This window comes from Rattus norvegicus, chromosome 3 (genome assembly GCF_036323735.1).
Source record: "Rattus norvegicus strain BN/NHsdMcwi chromosome 3, GRCr8, whole genome shotgun sequence".
Taxonomy (NCBI): Eukaryota; Metazoa; Chordata; class Mammalia; order Rodentia; family Muridae; genus Rattus; species Rattus norvegicus.
In genome coordinates this window covers 183,293,651-183,311,431 of record NC_086021.1, presented here as the reverse complement: position 1 = coordinate 183,311,431, position 17,781 = coordinate 183,293,651, and the positions used below count along the sequence as shown (strand labels likewise).

The 17,781-nt window shown below is 48.2% G+C and overlaps 1 protein-coding gene across 5 annotated transcripts in view; it reads right to left on the bottom strand.

Moving 5' to 3' along the window:
• Positions 1-10,685: 10,685 nt before the first annotated feature.
• Positions 10,686-17,781, bottom strand: part of Stx16 (syntaxin 16) — a 29,330-nt gene continuing 22,234 nt past the window's right edge. For 4 of the 5 annotated variants that reach the window (XM_006235694.5, XM_006235695.5, NM_001401893.1 and 1 more), the window contains 4 exons: positions 16,726-16,817; positions 16,249-16,392; positions 15,187-15,267; positions 10,686-13,402 (listed from right to left, as the gene is read on the bottom strand). In XM_006235694.5, the coding sequence (XP_006235756.1) occupies positions 13,298-13,402; positions 15,187-15,267; positions 16,249-16,392; positions 16,726-16,817 (422 nt within the window). In that variant the 3' untranslated portion in view covers positions 10,686-13,297. Of the gene's footprint in view, positions 13,403-15,186; positions 15,268-16,248; positions 16,393-16,725; positions 16,818-17,131; positions 17,263-17,781 lie in introns of those variants that run through there. The other variant, XR_005501944.2, reaches the window with a different exon arrangement.

Below are 17,781 nucleotides of genomic sequence, written 5' to 3'. Positions count from 1 at the left end.
GAGAGAGAGAGAGAGAGAGAGAGAGAGAGAATTAAATAAAGTATTTTTTTTAAAAAAACTACAAAAGCCAGTTTCATAGCATAGCATTCCATACCACTGACCCTGCAGGCACCACCCACCTTGTCTCTCTACCCACACGATGCCTATGACATGGACTCCCTCAACTTTGAAGGTTCCACTGAATAGTCCAGAACAGGTCAGCCCTGAGGACGCAGTAGCTGAACGAGCAGAGGGGATTCCTTTGAAACTCTCTTTCCTGACACAGAAGTCAACACTAATTGGATCTTATTTCCTTGAAAAAAAGAGTTTATACAGCAACCGAATGTTTTCACACATTTGTAAAGGGTACTAAGTGTTCTATCCTGATTCTCTGGTGTTTGCAAATACAGTGCAAGGCACGAGGCAGTCGGGAGGGGCCAAGACAACTTGCAATCTTCCTAGAGGGTGGCAGACTCAAGCCGATCCCTGTGGGTGAAGTACTACAACCACAGGCCAGTCCACAGCAAAATGTCCCCTGCAGGGACACTGGGAGGTGGGGAAGGAGCGGACATGACACTGCGTGCAGCCTATGAGAGCAGGAGCTGGTGCTTGAGGAGGCAGGTCTCTACAGACCATAGAGACAGCCAAAATGTATTTCAGAGGGCTGGGGGAGATGAGTGGGTAGGTAAGGTATTTGCTGTACAGCTATGAAGATCCCAGTACTCAGTAAAAAGATGGGCTGTAAACCTAGCTTGGGGGTGGTGGGGGGTTGGGGGGATGTAATCCTGGAGTGGCGGGGGGAGGGGGAGGCAGAGACAAGAGGGTCCCTGGAGCTCCATGACCAGCCAGACTTCCCCAATTGGTTAGCTTCAGGTTCAGTGAGAGATGCTGCCTCAAAAAACAAGGTGGGGCCGTTCAGATGACTCTATGGATAACGGCACTTGTCACCCGAGTTCAACTCCCAGTTCCCTCATGGGGAAGAGGCAGACCAACTCTGGTTGTCAACCTCCAGGTGAGTACTGTATGATGCTCAAGCATACACGCAAACACAAAACAAGTATGTAAGTAACCATAAAAATCTGCCAACAATCGGAGATGCTGATTCGTTCAGGGAAGACCCGGAAGGCCAGCCTTCAGCCTTTCTACGTGTAAACACACACACATGTGCATGTGCCCGCACACATGAACACATACTGACACAGGCGTTAACACACACACACACACCACACACACACACAGAAGCATTTCAGACAATACGGCCTGCCTACTCACAAGATCCTCCCGTATTTATGAATAAAGGAACTAACAGTTGCGAATCATAAAGATGGCTGAGTTGGCACAACTCAACCAACATCTGTTGAACACGTACAGAGCAAGAGGGAAGGTTAGACGCTTCGGAATGGGCAAATACTCTTGATTCCTGGTTTCATGCCACACACACCCCACACACACCCCCACCATGGAAGAAACTGAAACCAAACAGATCGTTGCACTTTGGATGCCTACCAATTTCCTCGAAACGTGTGACAGATCGGAGAATGTCTGAGGAACTACTTTTCCCCCTCTCCCGGCAAGCTGCACAGACACTAACACAAACGAGCCATGGGCCGCTTTGTTTAGTTAGGTACATTTTTATGTAGGTATTAATCCACAGGTCAGGAAATACCTCAGTGTCAAGGAAAAAAAATGAACTTCTTAAAAAAAATTTTTTTTTGAAAATGAAAGTTTAAACAACCAATGGCCAGATCTTGCAACCCAAGCAGCAAGTTAGAACGGGATGAACTGGAGCTGATTTCACACCCGGCAAGGGGGTTGCTGTAGCTCGGAAACAGTAGACAAGTTCAAAGGCTTCTGGAAGAAACCAGAGTAGAGTTCTCAGGAGTCATGAGGTCAAAGTTCTAAAACCCCACGTGTTCCCTAAGGCCGCTGGCACTCGCTGATCCTCAAGCTTCCTGAGTGCTAGTGTATCTGACCCAAGAAGGCAAGCGTCACGGTTTATGGTATCTTCAGCCAGTGGTCACCTATGCATTCAAGGATTCATTTTGGTGCTGGGGACTGAACCCCGGGGGCCTCGCCCTGCTAGCCGCGTGCTCCGCCATGAATCTGACCTAGTAGAAAATGAGTAGGACAGACTTAAGCTCATCTCTGGCTTGGTAGGCTGGTCCTCCCGCCTCAGCTTGCTTGGTCCAACCTAGATACCTGTTGGATATCAGTTCTGAACAGCTCTAGACTCGATCTCCAAAGAGAGCGACAGTGTATGAAAGGTGCTTGAACGTGTGGATGGACGGAATCACAGCCACGAAATCCAGATGCCCGGTTGCTGTGAGAGGACTGAGGCAAGGAAGGCCATGCAGACTGGGATAGACCTTTGGCTTGGGTCTTGAGGAATGAGTTGAAGTTTGTTGGTGGTCAGATCCTGAACTAGGGAACTAACCGTTCATCGCGTGCCCTGGAGTGCTAAAGGACGCAGTGCACTTGGGCACCTGAACTCAGGGGACTATACATCCAGCCGCAGAGTTTGTACTTACCCTCGTACATGAGTGGACACCAGTCAGAAGTCCTTAAGACGCAGGGGAAATGAACACAGGCGCATTGCTAGTTGACAGTGTTCTACAACATTGGGAGCACAAAGTGGAGGGCAGCTCTGGTCTAGCGATCCCTGTTCTATGGCACTTTGCTGAAGCCACCAACTTAGAAGTGAGCCCAGACCCTCCGAAAAAACAAAAAACAAAACACAGGACATGACCTCCGTGGGTGTTGCTGCAATAGCCGTGTCTTGCCTCTGCGCCATGTCCTGAGTTCTCTAAGGTGAGAAAATGCCTTGGCTACATTCTGTAACCAGTAGTCCCGGATGGTTCACCTACGCTCACACCAGAGTCACGGAGAGTAAGAGGAGCCCACTGCTGTAGAAAGCACGTTTTTCTCCCTAGAACATTAAAGCCGACAAGAGCACCTTCCCCAACCGTGGAAAGTTAAAAACCTAGTACAATGAAAACACTTCCGTGCCCTTCGGCAAGACCTGACATGTTCATAGTCTATGCATACTCACACGTACACATGCGTGGGCACATACTTCTTCCCTGCATCGTTTAAAGAAATTTGCCTACATTTACCCCTATGCACCTCGGAGTGAGTTCTGGGGATGATGATGCCGGCTAGACCATATCATCCCACTCAGACCCATGGGCGATTCAAGACTCCAACAATACTGTCCTCTACCACGGTTTACAGTGAGACGTCCTCACTGTCCTCAGATATCCTCCGCAGCTTTTCCCTTTACCAGAAGCCACGCGAGGATCAGACGTTCTATTTGGCTGTCAGGTTCTCTAGCCTCCCTGAATCCAGAATAATGCCTGCCTCTCTCTCACAGTTCAGGGAGTATCACACAAAAGGGCTCCAAGTCTGAATCTGCCTGCTACTCTGAGATTAGATTTGGGTTGAAGGTTCTGGGCAAAAATCTATATCATGCTTTTCACTGTCCCTCGTGAGGAGGTACACGGTCAAAGTGTCCCTTACGTTCGGTTTAAGTGGGATCTGAGGGATCTCTTCTGGTCAAAGTACGGGTTTTCTTTATAACTGACAGAATCAGAAGCAGTGTCCGCCTTACAGTCCAAACTCTGCCACTCATAACCATGGCTCCTAACATTTATATTTACAATTTATTTATTTACTTACTTGCGGCAGGCACTCAGGTTGCCCACGGTGTACCTGAGCGAACCCAAGGTTGGCCCTGAACTTTCGATCCTCTCGCACCTGCCTCACAAGGGCTAGGACTGCATTCGTGCGGTATTCTTGGCTGGGAATGACCTCAGAGTTTCATGAACGCTAGGCAAGCACTCTACCAACGGACTGGGCCACAGAACTGGGCCACATTCCCAGTCCCTACCTCCCTCATTTAATACAACCATGGCTGCAAAGGGCTCTGACTTGCACAGTTGGTCGTATTTTCTCAGGAGGGGGCTGAAGAAGCTGTTGCTCTTTCGTTAATCCCCTGTCCAGACACCAGAACAGACCTTTGTTTTCAGCCACTGTGAGGGGAAGAGCGTCTTCTCTACTAGATAAAACCTTTCTCTTTCCTTAATGGGAGGGACACTTTGGGGCTGCTAGGATGCCCTGGTGTTCAGTGTGTCTGTGTCAGGGGTGACCCAGCTCTAATACTGTACCATGAGCAAATAGTGGCCCCATAGCTGCAACCTCTAGGCTGTAATTGTCATTTTTGAGTGGCCTTCTTCTTTTTTTTTTTTTATAATTATTAACTTGAGTATTTCTTATATACATTTCGAGTGTTATTCCCTTTCCCGGTTTCCGGGCAAACATCTCCCTCCCCCCTCCCCTTCTTTATGGGTGTTCCCCTCCCCATCCTCCCCCCATTGACGCCCTCCCCCCAACAATCTAGTTCACTGGGGGTTCAGTCTTAGCAGGACCCAGGGCTTCCCCTTCCACTGGTGCTCTTACTAGGATATTCATTGCTACCTATGAGGTCAGAGTCCAGGGTCAGTCCATGTATAGTCTTTAGGTAGTGGCTTAGTCCCTGGAAGCTCTGGTTGCTTGGCATTGTTGTACATATGGGGTCTCGAGCCCCTTCAAGCTCTTCCAGTTCTTTCTCTAATTCCTTCAACAGGGGTCCCGTTCTCAGTTCAGTGGTTTGCTGCTGGCATTCGCCTCTGTATTTGCTGTATTCTGGCTGTGTCTCTCAGGAGAGATCTACATCCGGCTCCTGTCGGCCTGCACTTCTTTGCTTCATCCATCTTGTCTAATTGGATGGCTGTATATGCATGGGCCACATGTGGGGCAGGCTCTGAATGGGTGTTCCTTCTGTGTCTGTTTTAATTTTTGCCTCTCTATTCCCTGCCAAGGGTATTCTTGTTCCCCTTTAAAGAAGGAGTGAAGCATTCACATTTTGATCATCCGTCTTGAGTTTCATGTGTTCTAGGCATCTAGGGTAATTCAAGCATTTGGGCTAATAGCCACTTATCAATGAGTGCATACCATGTGTGTTTTTCTGTGATTGGGTTACCTCACTCAGGATGATATTTTCCAGTTCCATCCATTTGCCTATGAATTTCATAAAGTCATTGTTTCTGATAGCTGAGTAATATTCCATTGTGTAGATGTACCACATTTTCTGTATCCATTCCTCTGTTGAAGGGCATCTGGGTTCTTCCCAGCTTCTGGCTATTATAAATAAGGCTGCGATGAACATAGTGGAGCATGTGTCTTTTTTATATGTTGGGGCATCTTTTGGGTATATGCCCAAGAGAGGTATAGCTGGATCCTCAGGTAGTTCAATGTCCAATTTTCTGAGGAACCTCCAGACTGATTTCCAGAATGGTTGTACCAGTCTGCAATCCCACCAACAATGGAGGAGTGTTCCTCTTTCTCCGCATCCTAGCCAGCATCTGCTGTCACCTGAGTTTTTGATCTTAGAGTGGCCTTCTTCTTGCTTCCTGGCTACCTCATGGTAGAAGCGCAACACAGAATGAGAAGGCAGAATTCCTGTCTCCAAAAGGAGCAAGTCAGGAAGTTGATCCATGCTCATGGTCTAGGGCCCCAGCACCCTACCCTACATCCTCATGCACACTCACAGATACCTGCCTGTTTTACAGTACAGTTGCTCAGGCCAGCGGCAGCCCCCTTGGACTGGTTCGTATGTCCTAACACATTCTCAGTTTTTTGTTTTTGTTTGCTTGTTTAGTTTGGTCTAGAATTATAAAAATGAGTAGCTCACTCTGTTCCTTCTTGTCCAAAATCCAGGCAGCCGCTTCTCCAGGAAGCCATGGCTCTTGGATGGTATTAGGACCAGTTGTGGTTAAGTAGAGGCACACCAGGTCCTCAGTGATGCCTGCCATGGGGTCTTTTCCTTCAAAGGACATCATGGGCTTCTAGACGCCTTCCATTGTGATCCCTCTGCAGGCTTCTTCCTGAGGCCCAGCCACCCTCCCACGGATGCTCATTCGATCTCCCCAACACAGACAGCACTGGGCTCCACTCCTGACCACACAACTGCCATTTTTTTCTCTTTTTGTGCTTGCACACACCCACGGCCATGTGAGGAGCTGGTTTCATGGCCGAGTGGCTTATCCATGGTAGGCACACAGGTTCGTGTTTGTGCTCAGGTGATGGCTGGCCTCCCCTTGCTTTCTGTTCTATTTCTTTTCCCAAATACACGAAACATCAATCCATCTAAAAAAAAAAAAATCTCCTAGCTGTGAAAAGGGATGCTCAGAGGGAGGCTCCCCCCCCACTTTCTATTCATCCCTCACACACGCCTCTTTACCCCGACAAGGCAGCCATTTCTACCAGTTTCTGGTTTATCTTGTCTGCCTATTTGAGAAAAACTGGGCTACTACCTCCACACATCTTACACAAAAGGTGTCACACAATTGTTTGCACTGTTTGAAAAGCACATGGCATACAGTCTCATCTCTGCGACCGTCTTCAATCTCTGCCATCAGCAGGACGAGAGAGAGAGAACTCGTTAATAAAAACGTGCTAGCAGAACCATTTATTACCAGACCAAAGCCGGTCCTTCGGTCTTGGGAACTCCTGGAGAAGATGGGGGTGCGAACTAGTCCCTGAATTAGCCCCCAAGCTTCAGGCAGCAATAGCGCTCATGTCTCGGGAACTGGATTCCTATTTACCTCCAAACACCAGCACAATTATTTCTGTAGTTGCCAAAGTTTTGAGGGCATATTGAAGACCTGGAGCCTTGGGACCGGGGAGGATGCAGGAAGGAGGAGAGTAGTGATTAACAGCAAGTCCAGTCCCACATTCCCTTAAGCAAACCCAACCTGCGAGCATGTAGAAAAGCAAAATGGGGGTTGAACGTTTATTCTGATCAAATCTTTTCCTGAGGAGAAACCTTTGCCGGCAGTATCCTGTTAGAAGCGGATCTCTCCAGTGTGTTGAGATGACTCACTCCAGCCCACGTCACACTCACCTCACAAACACCCTTGTGTTTATTACACGTCTCTCTGTGCTATCCAACGCAGACCTTTCAAAAAGAATCATAAATCTGTTGTTGAGGATTTGGGCAACTGAGTGCTGTGAGGGAAGGGTGGGGGAGGCAGAAAGCTAATCTAAAATTCTCAGGCTTTTGTTGTCTGGGGCGGTGAGCAATGAGAAGCAAATTCAATATTTTCTTCTCACTGAATCTGTAAGGTCCTTTATTTCAGGCTGGCTCAAAGTTATGGATGGAAAATTCTGGGTCTTTATTTCAGGCTGGTTCATAGTTACAGATGGAACATTCTGGAAGGGCCCTTATTTCAGGCTGGTTCATGGTTATGGATGGAAAGTTCTAGAAGGTCTCTTATTTCAGGCTGGTTTGGTTATGGATGGAGCATACTGAAATGCCTTACTTACATTACGGTGCAGGGTGAAATACCAGCTCTCAGCCATTTGTAAAACGCGAGTGACACTCCAACCCAAGCAGAGAATAAAACATTTCCCTCAGACTCATGATTTTCCCAACATCTTCATAATATAGTAACACTTAAGACATTACCCGAGAGAAGCCTAGGAAGGCATTTTGAAGCCTTCCTCTCCCCCTGCCAGGTACACTCAGCAGCGTGCTGTACAGTGCTGTTTTAAAACCTGGATTTATCTGTTGCTTTAAAGAAGTCAGCAGCACATGAAACCAGAGGGTCCTGAGTCTTTCGGATGAAAGGCTACTTTCCATCCCCAGGATCCTCGGGGCTATAGAAAAAAGGGTGACTGGACACTGGGACCACACTGCTCGGGTTAGACTGGAAATCTAAGGGGAAGGCATAACCGGATCAGTACTGCTAGGGTCTCAGAAAGTCTGGGTCCCCGCTTGGCTGGCTTGTGTGCACCATGGGCTCTGCTTAGATGGCTCAGAGTTGTGCAAACAGAAAACATGCCTCCATAACACAGACATGAGGGCTGGAGTTCTGTGTAAATCTAATTATTAGCATGAACCGAAGGTCCTGTCACCATCTAACTCATCCGACCTTTTAAATGGATGACCAACCTTGAGGCTTAATTGGATGTTAAAAAAAAAAAAAATCAATTTCTAACCATCGCATAGTGTTGAAATGGAGTGCCACATTCTCGGGCAATTGTTAAGATCAGGTCTGCTGGAGACTAGTTTTTATTATTTACAACTTTAAAACGACACTATCCATCTCGGCGAGCGTTTTATGCACACATATACCTTTGGTAAACAACTGCAAGCTCACGTGTGCGTGCACCCAGGCGCGTCACCACACAATCATTATTTCTCTGTTCGGCAGCAGGCTGATTCATCGGCAGCAATCTCTTCACACCAATTACACAAAAAACTGAACTGGGGTAATGGTTCACCGCTGTCTGCAAATCTCTCTGAGCTGCAGCCTGGCCTCATCTTTGTAATAAGGAAAAACACCCTTGAGGAAGCTTTTTACCAGATCACATCTTGACCATTAAATCTTTCTTGAAGGTCATTTAATTTTATGGAAAGAAATGAACAATTAAAATGGAATAAGCAGGAAGAAGTGTTGGTCCAGAGGTTAGGAAGGTGACAATTTCGGTTCTATCCCGTGCTATACACCTGGGCATGGCTCTTGGTTTCCCCATCTGGAGAAGGGGACGACGGCTCAGCGTGGGGGGCGTTTTTTCTTCCCCCACGGTGAATCAAACAAAGCTCTACTGTGATGCCATGGGTCAGAATGCCAAGCCAGAGAACGGGCATCTGGTTCTCTCAGCACTTCCTGGGAAAAGGAGACCAAATGACATAAACCAGGGCCCTTGGCCTCTCTCACATCTGTAAATGAGAGATAGTGACTACTAATAGTGGAATTTGGATGATCAGCTTGAGGCAATTATAGAATTATAGTTGACAAACAGAAAATGCGAGCCCCAGTGGTCTGTTTTAACGAGGCCTGATTGGAATGTGCGTTATCAAATGGAGCCTTGTTTAAATAGCCCATTTTTGCCAGATTATGGAATGAAAGTGGAGGACCTCACAATTATCTCGGCATTCAGGACAGTCCAGGAAGCTCATCTGCACAATCGGACAAATGATCATTTTCCTTCGCCTCAGTTGGCCCAGATAATTGGGCACAAGTCTCTGCCATGTGGCTCTGTGGAAAGTCCCTTGATGTGGTAAGAAAACCCAGCATTAGACGGGTTTGGTCTGTCTGAGGCTGGTGATTCCGAGCCCCTGATAGGAAGCACCCCTATATGAGCCGTCTACGTGTCCACTGGTGCCCCCATTCGCTTGTCCTGACACTCGTCAACTTGCAGGGTCTGCTTCCTTTCAGTTTCCAAACAACTAAACAGAAACATCAGACACAAGGTTAAAGGTGCTGTGTGGGTGGTCAAGAGAATTCACAGAAAACTCAGAGGTTTTAAAGGGCCAGTAAACACAGGAAAACACAACTGAGACCCACACTTACAGGCACTGAGCAGAACTAAGCCGCCAAACACTCATCAGACGGATAAGGGCTGCCTCCTTAGAAGAAATAAAATCCTACTGTGTAACTAATCCCGGATGCTGCCGCCCCTCCTTTGTCTGACCCCGGCCCACCATGAAAAAGGTCTCTTCACATGGTCCCCACATGGCTGAGATAGAAGGGACCCTAATGATCAAAGTGCCGGGGCTCAGTCGGCCTGTTCTGCTACACCACGGTTCACATGCATGTTTGGGTAGGTGGCTGTGACCTCACGTGGCAGATAAGCAGGGTTGCTCTAACTTCATGGACTAAGTCCACCATTAGCACAAGATGACTATCACACACCCCAACTGCTCACCAACTGACCCAGCACCCAAGTCTCAGAGCACTCTGCTTGGTGACAATGCCCAATTGTGTGTATATACTCCTGTGTGACCATTCTAACCCCAGATCATCGAGGACCCCAGTGCAAAGATGACTCCATTTCCACTGTATACCATCCACTACCCTGCATGGTAGCACTTGTCTGCATGGTAGCAGTTGGAAGGTAAAGACCTTCCCACCTCAAGCCATGTCAGGATAGAGGTTTGAATGTAACTACCACGGGACTCAGAATTACAGCCTTAGGAAAAAGGGTTGTCCTCTGAAAATGGCTGACTTCTGTGCTAGCCAATGGCTGATGAGAAGGAAGGGATCATACTTTGTAGAAGAATAACAGAGTACAGAATGCAAGAGACTAGTCTGTGGTTCAACAAGCTCTTTGGGGAGCTCTCACGAGGACCCACCATGACAGACAGCCACCTACACTCTGCCCCTCCATCAAGTCTCCAAGGCCACCTCTCCTCTCTCCCAGGTATGCATGTATACAAACATCGATGCTCTGCTCTGGCCTTGGAGTAGGACCTGGGCGCTCCTAGCAAATTCTGTCCCTTGAGCCTGTCACACCACACTGGAGGAAGACATTTCCCAATGGTTGGTCCTGGAGTCTACACACTGAAAACCACTTTGGGCACAATCTGAAGTCTGCCAAACAGGGTCTAGTGCTCACATAAAGCATGTTTCCATAACGGAAAATAATTATCTGTCTTTTATGTGGTTTCTCTTTTTGTATATTGGATAGCAAATTGATTGGTCCCTTTGTGGACCTCCATTAGATAGACAAATCGACTTTCAGACTCTGAGGCAGAGGCCTCAGGCATGAAATAAATAGCCATGGCCCCAAAGATCCCAGACATGGTCAGGCCCTCTGCTAACACAAACACATTTGAAGAAAATATGACCCCCATCGTTAAAATTAATACTAGGAATGCAGGATGCTCTTCAATCTGTGAGATTGCTTTATTGTACAAAAGTTTCCAGTAACAGTAAATTAATTTATACAAAAAAAAAGTCGTTTTGGATGGAAGCATTTCACTAATTGCTTTATTTAAGCATACAAGGGAAAAGTCTTATCTGACCAATTAGGTTGAAGGGTTTTATTACCTTTAAGAAGCCATTAGCTGGGATGAAACGCTGCAAGCACTTGTGTCAAAACAAATAAATAATGCTCTCTCAATTAGCAGAGAAAGTGGTACATCTGTTAAATTAGACACACATTGCTTCACACAGTGGCCCAGCCAGCACCCCAATGTCCCCCCACCCCCAACAAACAAAATGACAGACAGCAACTTTAAGCTAGTCTTAGGAAAGATCGGGGCCCCGAAGGACCAACAGCTCTTTCCCTCTCTCCTTCCACCCCAACTCTACAAGAGCCAGCAGGGCAGCAGAGGGAGGTGGTGTCCAGAGGCTGGGCTTCCTCCCAAGGTGCTTCCCAGGCACAGGGAGAGACAGGTCTGTGTGACTGTCAGCAGGTACGGAGAGTCCTCTTTCAAAAGCAATTACCCTGAGGTAATTACCGTACCAGGACATGGACACTAAAACTTCTCAAAGGCTCCTCATCTTCCCCACAAGAAGAGGCTCAACAGAAAAGGGCAGTGGGACTCCATCGAGTGGGCGCATAAAGCTCGGGAGCAAGGTACAGGCCGAGAATCCATGCCTTCAGGACACCCACCAGCCCACACCGCCTTCAGGCAGAAGGGGACAGTCCCTCTCCCCACAGGTCCTTGGGACAATTTCTAACCAGGTGAGTTAGAGGAAAATCAACCCCCACCTCTCCAAAAAAATCTATTCAGGGAAATAAATTATAAATAAATAGTGCTCCTTTTCTTAAAAGGTCACTTTCTTCAAGGCTTTCACAACTCCTCAGCATGATCTCCACAGATTGCTTGGAGCAAGTGCCCTAATTTGGCCAGTCCGCCCAGGAGCAGCCTAACCTCAGAGGCTGAGAGGAGGCTGCCGAGTCTCCTCCCCCAGTTCTGAAGTGGTAGGGTGGGTGCCGCCTCCTCTTTCCCAACCCTCTCTATTAACATTGCCAGAGAACACAGTAAAGCTTCGGACCCCATCGTCCCATGGCACGGGCAGGCAGAGGCTGTCACATGACGGCTCTATATGACTCCATGTCTGCATCTGAGCCGGAGTTTCCAGATGCCCTTCAGTGAGTCCCAGAAAGGCGTTCCATATGCCAGTCCAAACACAAAGTAACACACTTAACAGGGGCTGCTGTTTAAATAATTTAAGAGAGGCAGAGACAGTTTTTAAAAGCCATCAACAATTACACAAAGATCACAAAAATTGCAGCAGTGTTGATGCAAACAGAGCAAGTGAGATACGCACACCCTCGTCTTCAGAGCTCCGTCCGTCTGGTCCGTATGGCTCTGGCTCTGCAGAGCACACAAGCACCGTAGTTACAGGTAAACACAGCCCCACGTTGGCATCTGATATGCATGTGATACGCTCGCTCACACATACTCACTCACACTCTCGCATATGCACGCACAGAAACTCAGAACACACATATACATAAGGTTTCGGTAGTTGAGGTCCTTACTGTCCTCGGGAATATACCCACTTTCTGGGCACAGCTAAGTGGCAACGGAGGAGTCAATAAATCAAATCATGGGAGGAATATTTTACTTTGAAATGGAGTGATGTTTGGTTAATAATTTGAGATCCACTAATCCTAAATGGGGTGACCCATTTAAAATGGCCTCTGTGTAAAATCACAGTTCATTAAATGGCGTCAAGTTTGGACAGGTCATTACGTAGCTAGAACATAAGTAATGGACTGAGGAAGGGTGGCTGGGGACACACTGGTTCAACCTAGCTCGTAACACTGTCAAGCTTTCTTGTAATGTGAGGTTGGTTCAGATGGCCAAGTTTCTGATTCAGGAGGTTTGGCTTAGTAACCCCTCTTGGTTTATAGTAGAAAATGCAGGGCAAAATTCTGAATGAGAAATATGCTATTTACAGTTGATTTAAAGGCATGGAGCTGGTTTAACTGGCCCGTCTAAATGTGTTAATTAACATCAATGATGGTTTCTTATTTTTCACACTTTGTTACTCTGATCGTTAACAGTGATGGAAAGCTAAATTAAGTTAATGGGAACAGATTATAAATCCTTGAAGGACTTCTTGCTTTGTTTTCAGCTGGGAAGATAAAGAGGCATTGCCTCTACACTGATAAATTTTTGGTACCAAACTTCTTAAAAACCAGATGGTTGAAAAAAATTTCCCAAAAATTACTCAACATGCTGCTCAGACAGGAGTGCTAACAGAGAGCATGCACACGTCACCCAGCGTCAGCGAAGCCTGTGCCTGCCACTCCGTTCACAGCACAGCTCGTTGCAGGCCAGTCTCTTCGACTCTGGACAGCGAAGGAAAACACGGCTGTGCCTGCACACCAGTCTGCAGTTAGAGGGAGCCCAGGGGAGACCCACTGCCCACTGTGGCCAGGAGGCTGTGCTCTGTAGACAGTTCAGTGGTGGGGCGCCAGCCGAGCCCAGCGCCCAGCTACTCCATGCAGCAGCGCTCTCAAGAACTCAGTGCCACTAGCGAGACTTAACAGCGATGAGGACCACAATGAGGACGACGATGACGGCCACAAGTATCAAGATCACAAGCATCTTCCTGTTCTTCTTCTGGTACTGCTCTGCCTACGACAGAGGAGGGAAGGGGTTACTTCTTCACAGAACTCCACAGAGGCCTGGGTCTGCAGGAGGGTCTCAAGTCGCTACCGTAAGCCAGAGCTCACTGGCTAGACTCCCTCAGTGTGGTATCAACCACCAAGACCCCATCCATACTGGGATCTAGTGTGAAGTCAGAGGAAAAAACACCAAGTTATACTGGGCCTGCTGCTTCCTACTCTGGGTTCTCAGGAAGGTCCCTGTGCCTGGAACAAACACACATCGCCTTTCTTCCCTGTGCAGGAAAGAGCAACCAGAAAGCGTTCAACCAGTGACCCCCAGAGGCCCTGGGGCCACTTCCTCTGAACCTGGAAACACAACATCTCATTGGAGGAAGAAATGGACGATGGTGCAAGTACACACACCACTTCTGCCCTGACTAAGGGCACACAGAGAGGTTTCCAAAGACCCACGTGCACACCTCTCCCTACACGCAGCACTCACGTGTACTGTTCACCTGCACCCCTTTCTCCTACAGAAGCACCAGGGAACTGCACACACATCAATGTGTGGTGGTACAGACACACAGACCCCTCAGAGGAGAACATGCTGAGACTGCTGTGCCGGTAGCTGACCATCCTTAGGGAGGCCACCAGCCGCCCAGAAAAGCCCCTCCCCACCTAGAAACAGGATGGAAGACTGCCTTAAGAGATGGCCCATGGGAGGCACTCCCAAGTCTCAGCTGCCTCTCCACAGTATGGACTGGGGACAGCACCAGTCCTCATGGCGACCCCAACACCCACTCTGGGAAACTCTCAGATAACCCCAGACCAAAACCAAAGTCTTTGTTTGTGTACAATCCAGTCCCTCCTATGGAGAAGTCTCCCCCTTGTCAGCATCACAACACAAAACATGTCTCCCAGTTGTGACTTAAACGTCAGCGTCCATGGGTAATTTAGCAGCAGCACAAACCTTCCTCTATAAAGGAGGTGGGGCAGCTTTAGCTTGGGAGACACAGGTTGGTGCCTCCATTACTCTAAACACCACTAAGCAAGACATGTTGGTGCCCTGAGGTAAACAGCACAGGGACGGGGAAGGGCCTCTGATCAGCGGCTGCAGGGCTGGGACCATGGTAAGAGGGAGTGATTTCTGCTTTCAGAAAAAACAAAAGTGTGACTGTTCATGACTTAGGGCTCATTCATTACAGGACCAGAAGTATCAATGGGTTTCGATGACAAGGAGGTGGGCAGGACTGATCAGATCTATCCTGGTCAGCAGTCAGCTCCATTCCCTTCACAGGAGTCACATGCCAACCACACATACCACCTTGACGTTCATGAGCCCATTTCTCATAAACGATTACGGGATTTCTAAAATGACTTCTACCAACTTCTTAAAAACAAAAACAAAACCAAGCACACAAACACGTGAAAGAGGAGCCCATCAACAAGAGCAAAACCCACCCCACCTTCCTGAACTTCTCCAGAACACCGTGAGACATGATCGGGAGTTTCCCACCATAACTCATCGGAAGTGAACCCCACACCCAAGTTAACAGCAGTAAGCAGTAAACCTCCCAACACACAACAAGGCTTCTCTAACAGGAAAGAAACCCAGACTTCACAGGAGAGGTGCCCAGCTTTTTCTGCCTGACATCAGGCTGCAGCATGAGAGCAAGTTCATAACTGCACCGGGTGGATGGAGTTCATCTCAACCTTGTTGTGTCTGGGTTGAGGCTGTGTGGAAGAGGAAGAAAGCCTCTAGGAGGGACAGCAGTTCCTAAAGACCCCGCCCCCCATGGAGCACGGTAGTACCTTGTGCAGTTGCTTCAAGCCATCTTCGGTCTTAACACAGGATTGTTCAACATTATAGTCAATTCGATCAAGGACTGTGCCCTGAGTAATAAGAGACAGCACAGACAGTCAGTCAGTACAGTTAGGGACACTGACCTGCCAACCCCGGGACATGCTGGTCACAGACCTTGGGACCTACCACAGAGCAGGGTCAGATCCCCGACAGAGTACTGCATCAGCTGCAGCAAGAACCAAAACCTGGTTTCTACCTTTGATTTAGCCTCTGTAGATATAGAAATGCTGCCTTCGGACATACGAGGGCTTAGAAACCTGTGCTGAGGAGCAAAAGAACCTGTCTTCCCATTGCTTGCTGATTACGTACTTGGGTCTGGCAGACAGGACACCAGCTAGTGTCCACCACCATGGCCAGGCTGCTCCAATCACTGTCTAAAATGACAACTTGGCACTCAAGGACAGGTTATTAAACTGTCTCGTCTCTGGGTTCCTACAGGAGGTACGGAGGGTAGGCCGGAAAAGACGGCAAGCATGGCGTCTTTCATCGGGAAGCATGGCGGTTACCCAGCCAACTCTGACAGGGCCTCAACACTCTTCAGACAGTTCATGGGACCAGGACCCAAACGAAGCCCTGCTGGCAAGGTACTAAAATGCCCCAGTCAGACCGTAGTGATGAGTAACGATTTAGTTCTATGTAAAAGCTGGTGGCCCCAGCAGCCATTACACATCAGTCTACCACTGTCAAAAGGGATCTTGTACACAGGCAGAGTCAGGCCAGGCTTGCTCGGAGTCCACCAGGCCAACAGAGGACACACGCACACAAGGATCAGGGACAGGGAAGAAGCATTAGAATTCCTTCCTTCCTCCCTCCCCAGATTAAAAAAACAAAACAAAACAAAAAAAAAAGGTATTTTCACAGGGAGTGACAGTAGCCCACAATGCTGCAAACAGGCACACACATTCAAACTCAGTAGGTGTGAGAAGCATGTGTTTAAACGTTTTTCCAACTAGAGGACAGGATATAAGGACCACAGAGAAGGGTGGGCCCAGCACCTGCAGGATACACACCTGCTCCACGATCATGGCGCCCAAGTCCCTGAAGATTTCGTTGAGGTCTGAAATGGACTGTACAATCTGACGGATCTCTCGCTCCCTCTCCTCCACCACCAGTGTGTTCTGCTCCACCAGCACCAGCTGGTCATCCGTGAAACCCTGTCCAAATAGGGGTCTCTCTATTAGGAAAGCTGTGGCGGACTAGGTTAGACAACATTCAGAGAAAACAAATCCCGAAAATATTTTTTATAAAGCATTTGGCAACAGATAACTTATTTCCTACACAGGAAGCAAGGACCCCAACTCTTAAACAGCATGGTCCACAGTACAGCAGCTGGAGTGGGGGTCCAGAAAGAAGCCACGGTTGCAGCCACACCGGGAGCAAACTGAGCAAGGACTACTTGGCAGGCACAAGATAACAGCTGCCCTCGAAGCACTGCATAGGGGAAGGAACTTAGGAAGGAGGCAGCAGTTGCCTGTCCCATCGCGTACCTGACCATACAGAGTAGCATCATCTCCATCATCCATTAGTGGTACCGGGGTGTCGAAGAAATGCTGCGATCTTTCCTCTCGGTTTTTCATGCCTAGCAGACAGGAGCCCACTTTACTTGACTGTGTATGGCCACTGTTCTACCCTTAAAAAAGGCTGTCTATCACTATTTCTCTCACTCTCACTCTTCTTCCTCACTCTCACTCTTCCTTCCGCTCTTCCTCTCTCTCTCTCTCTCTCTCTCTCTCTCTCTCTCTCTCTCTCTCTCTCCCTCTCTCTCTCTCTCTCTCTCTCTCTTCCTCTCCTGGCTTGACACGATAAAAAAAAAAAAAAAAAAAAAAAAAAGGCTGTCTAAGAGTAAAACCCAACAGCAAGGGGAGGCCCCTAAACAGGTCTAAAGAAGCCCACCTCCAGAGGGGGAGCCTTGCTTGTGTTAAAGCATTGCAACAGCATGCAACTGTTCAGGGCAGCCACTCTCTAAACGCACGCCCAATTCACAGGATGCCGAGACACACAGGACGCAACCGCCTGAGACTTCTCTAAGCAAAACAGAGACAGTTACTCTAGCTGCTGTTATGAGACATTGCTACAGCATCTGTGTCTCTTCTGGAGACTCTCTAGTAAGCATTCTGATCGCAATCTGGAGGAATGAAATGAAGGCAGATATGTGGGAAAGGGAGCAGGGTTTCAGGAGTAAGTGGGGTTCTATCCCTGACAATGAAACAGAAAAACCCAGTTCCAGGGTAAGCTGATGCAAGACTGTTTGCACCCCGCTTTTAGGTCCCAAGGGCCGTGCAGATGTCATTCTGTGGAGGAACTGGCTCTGACATGTGTCATGAAAACCTACAGAGCCCAACGTCACGTCAACAAGGCTTCTACAACAGCACTGTGACCTTCAAAGTCTGCCCAGCCCAAGACGAGTGCTGTTCACCTGGACAGGAAGTCCCTGCCTCTGCACCAGGAGCCAGGCCTTCTCTCCTCAGCAAGGGTGCCTAGGGAGGCATCTTCCTCCTGTCCTGCCCAAAAGGTGTGAATGTGCCTAACTAGCTGTTAACAAT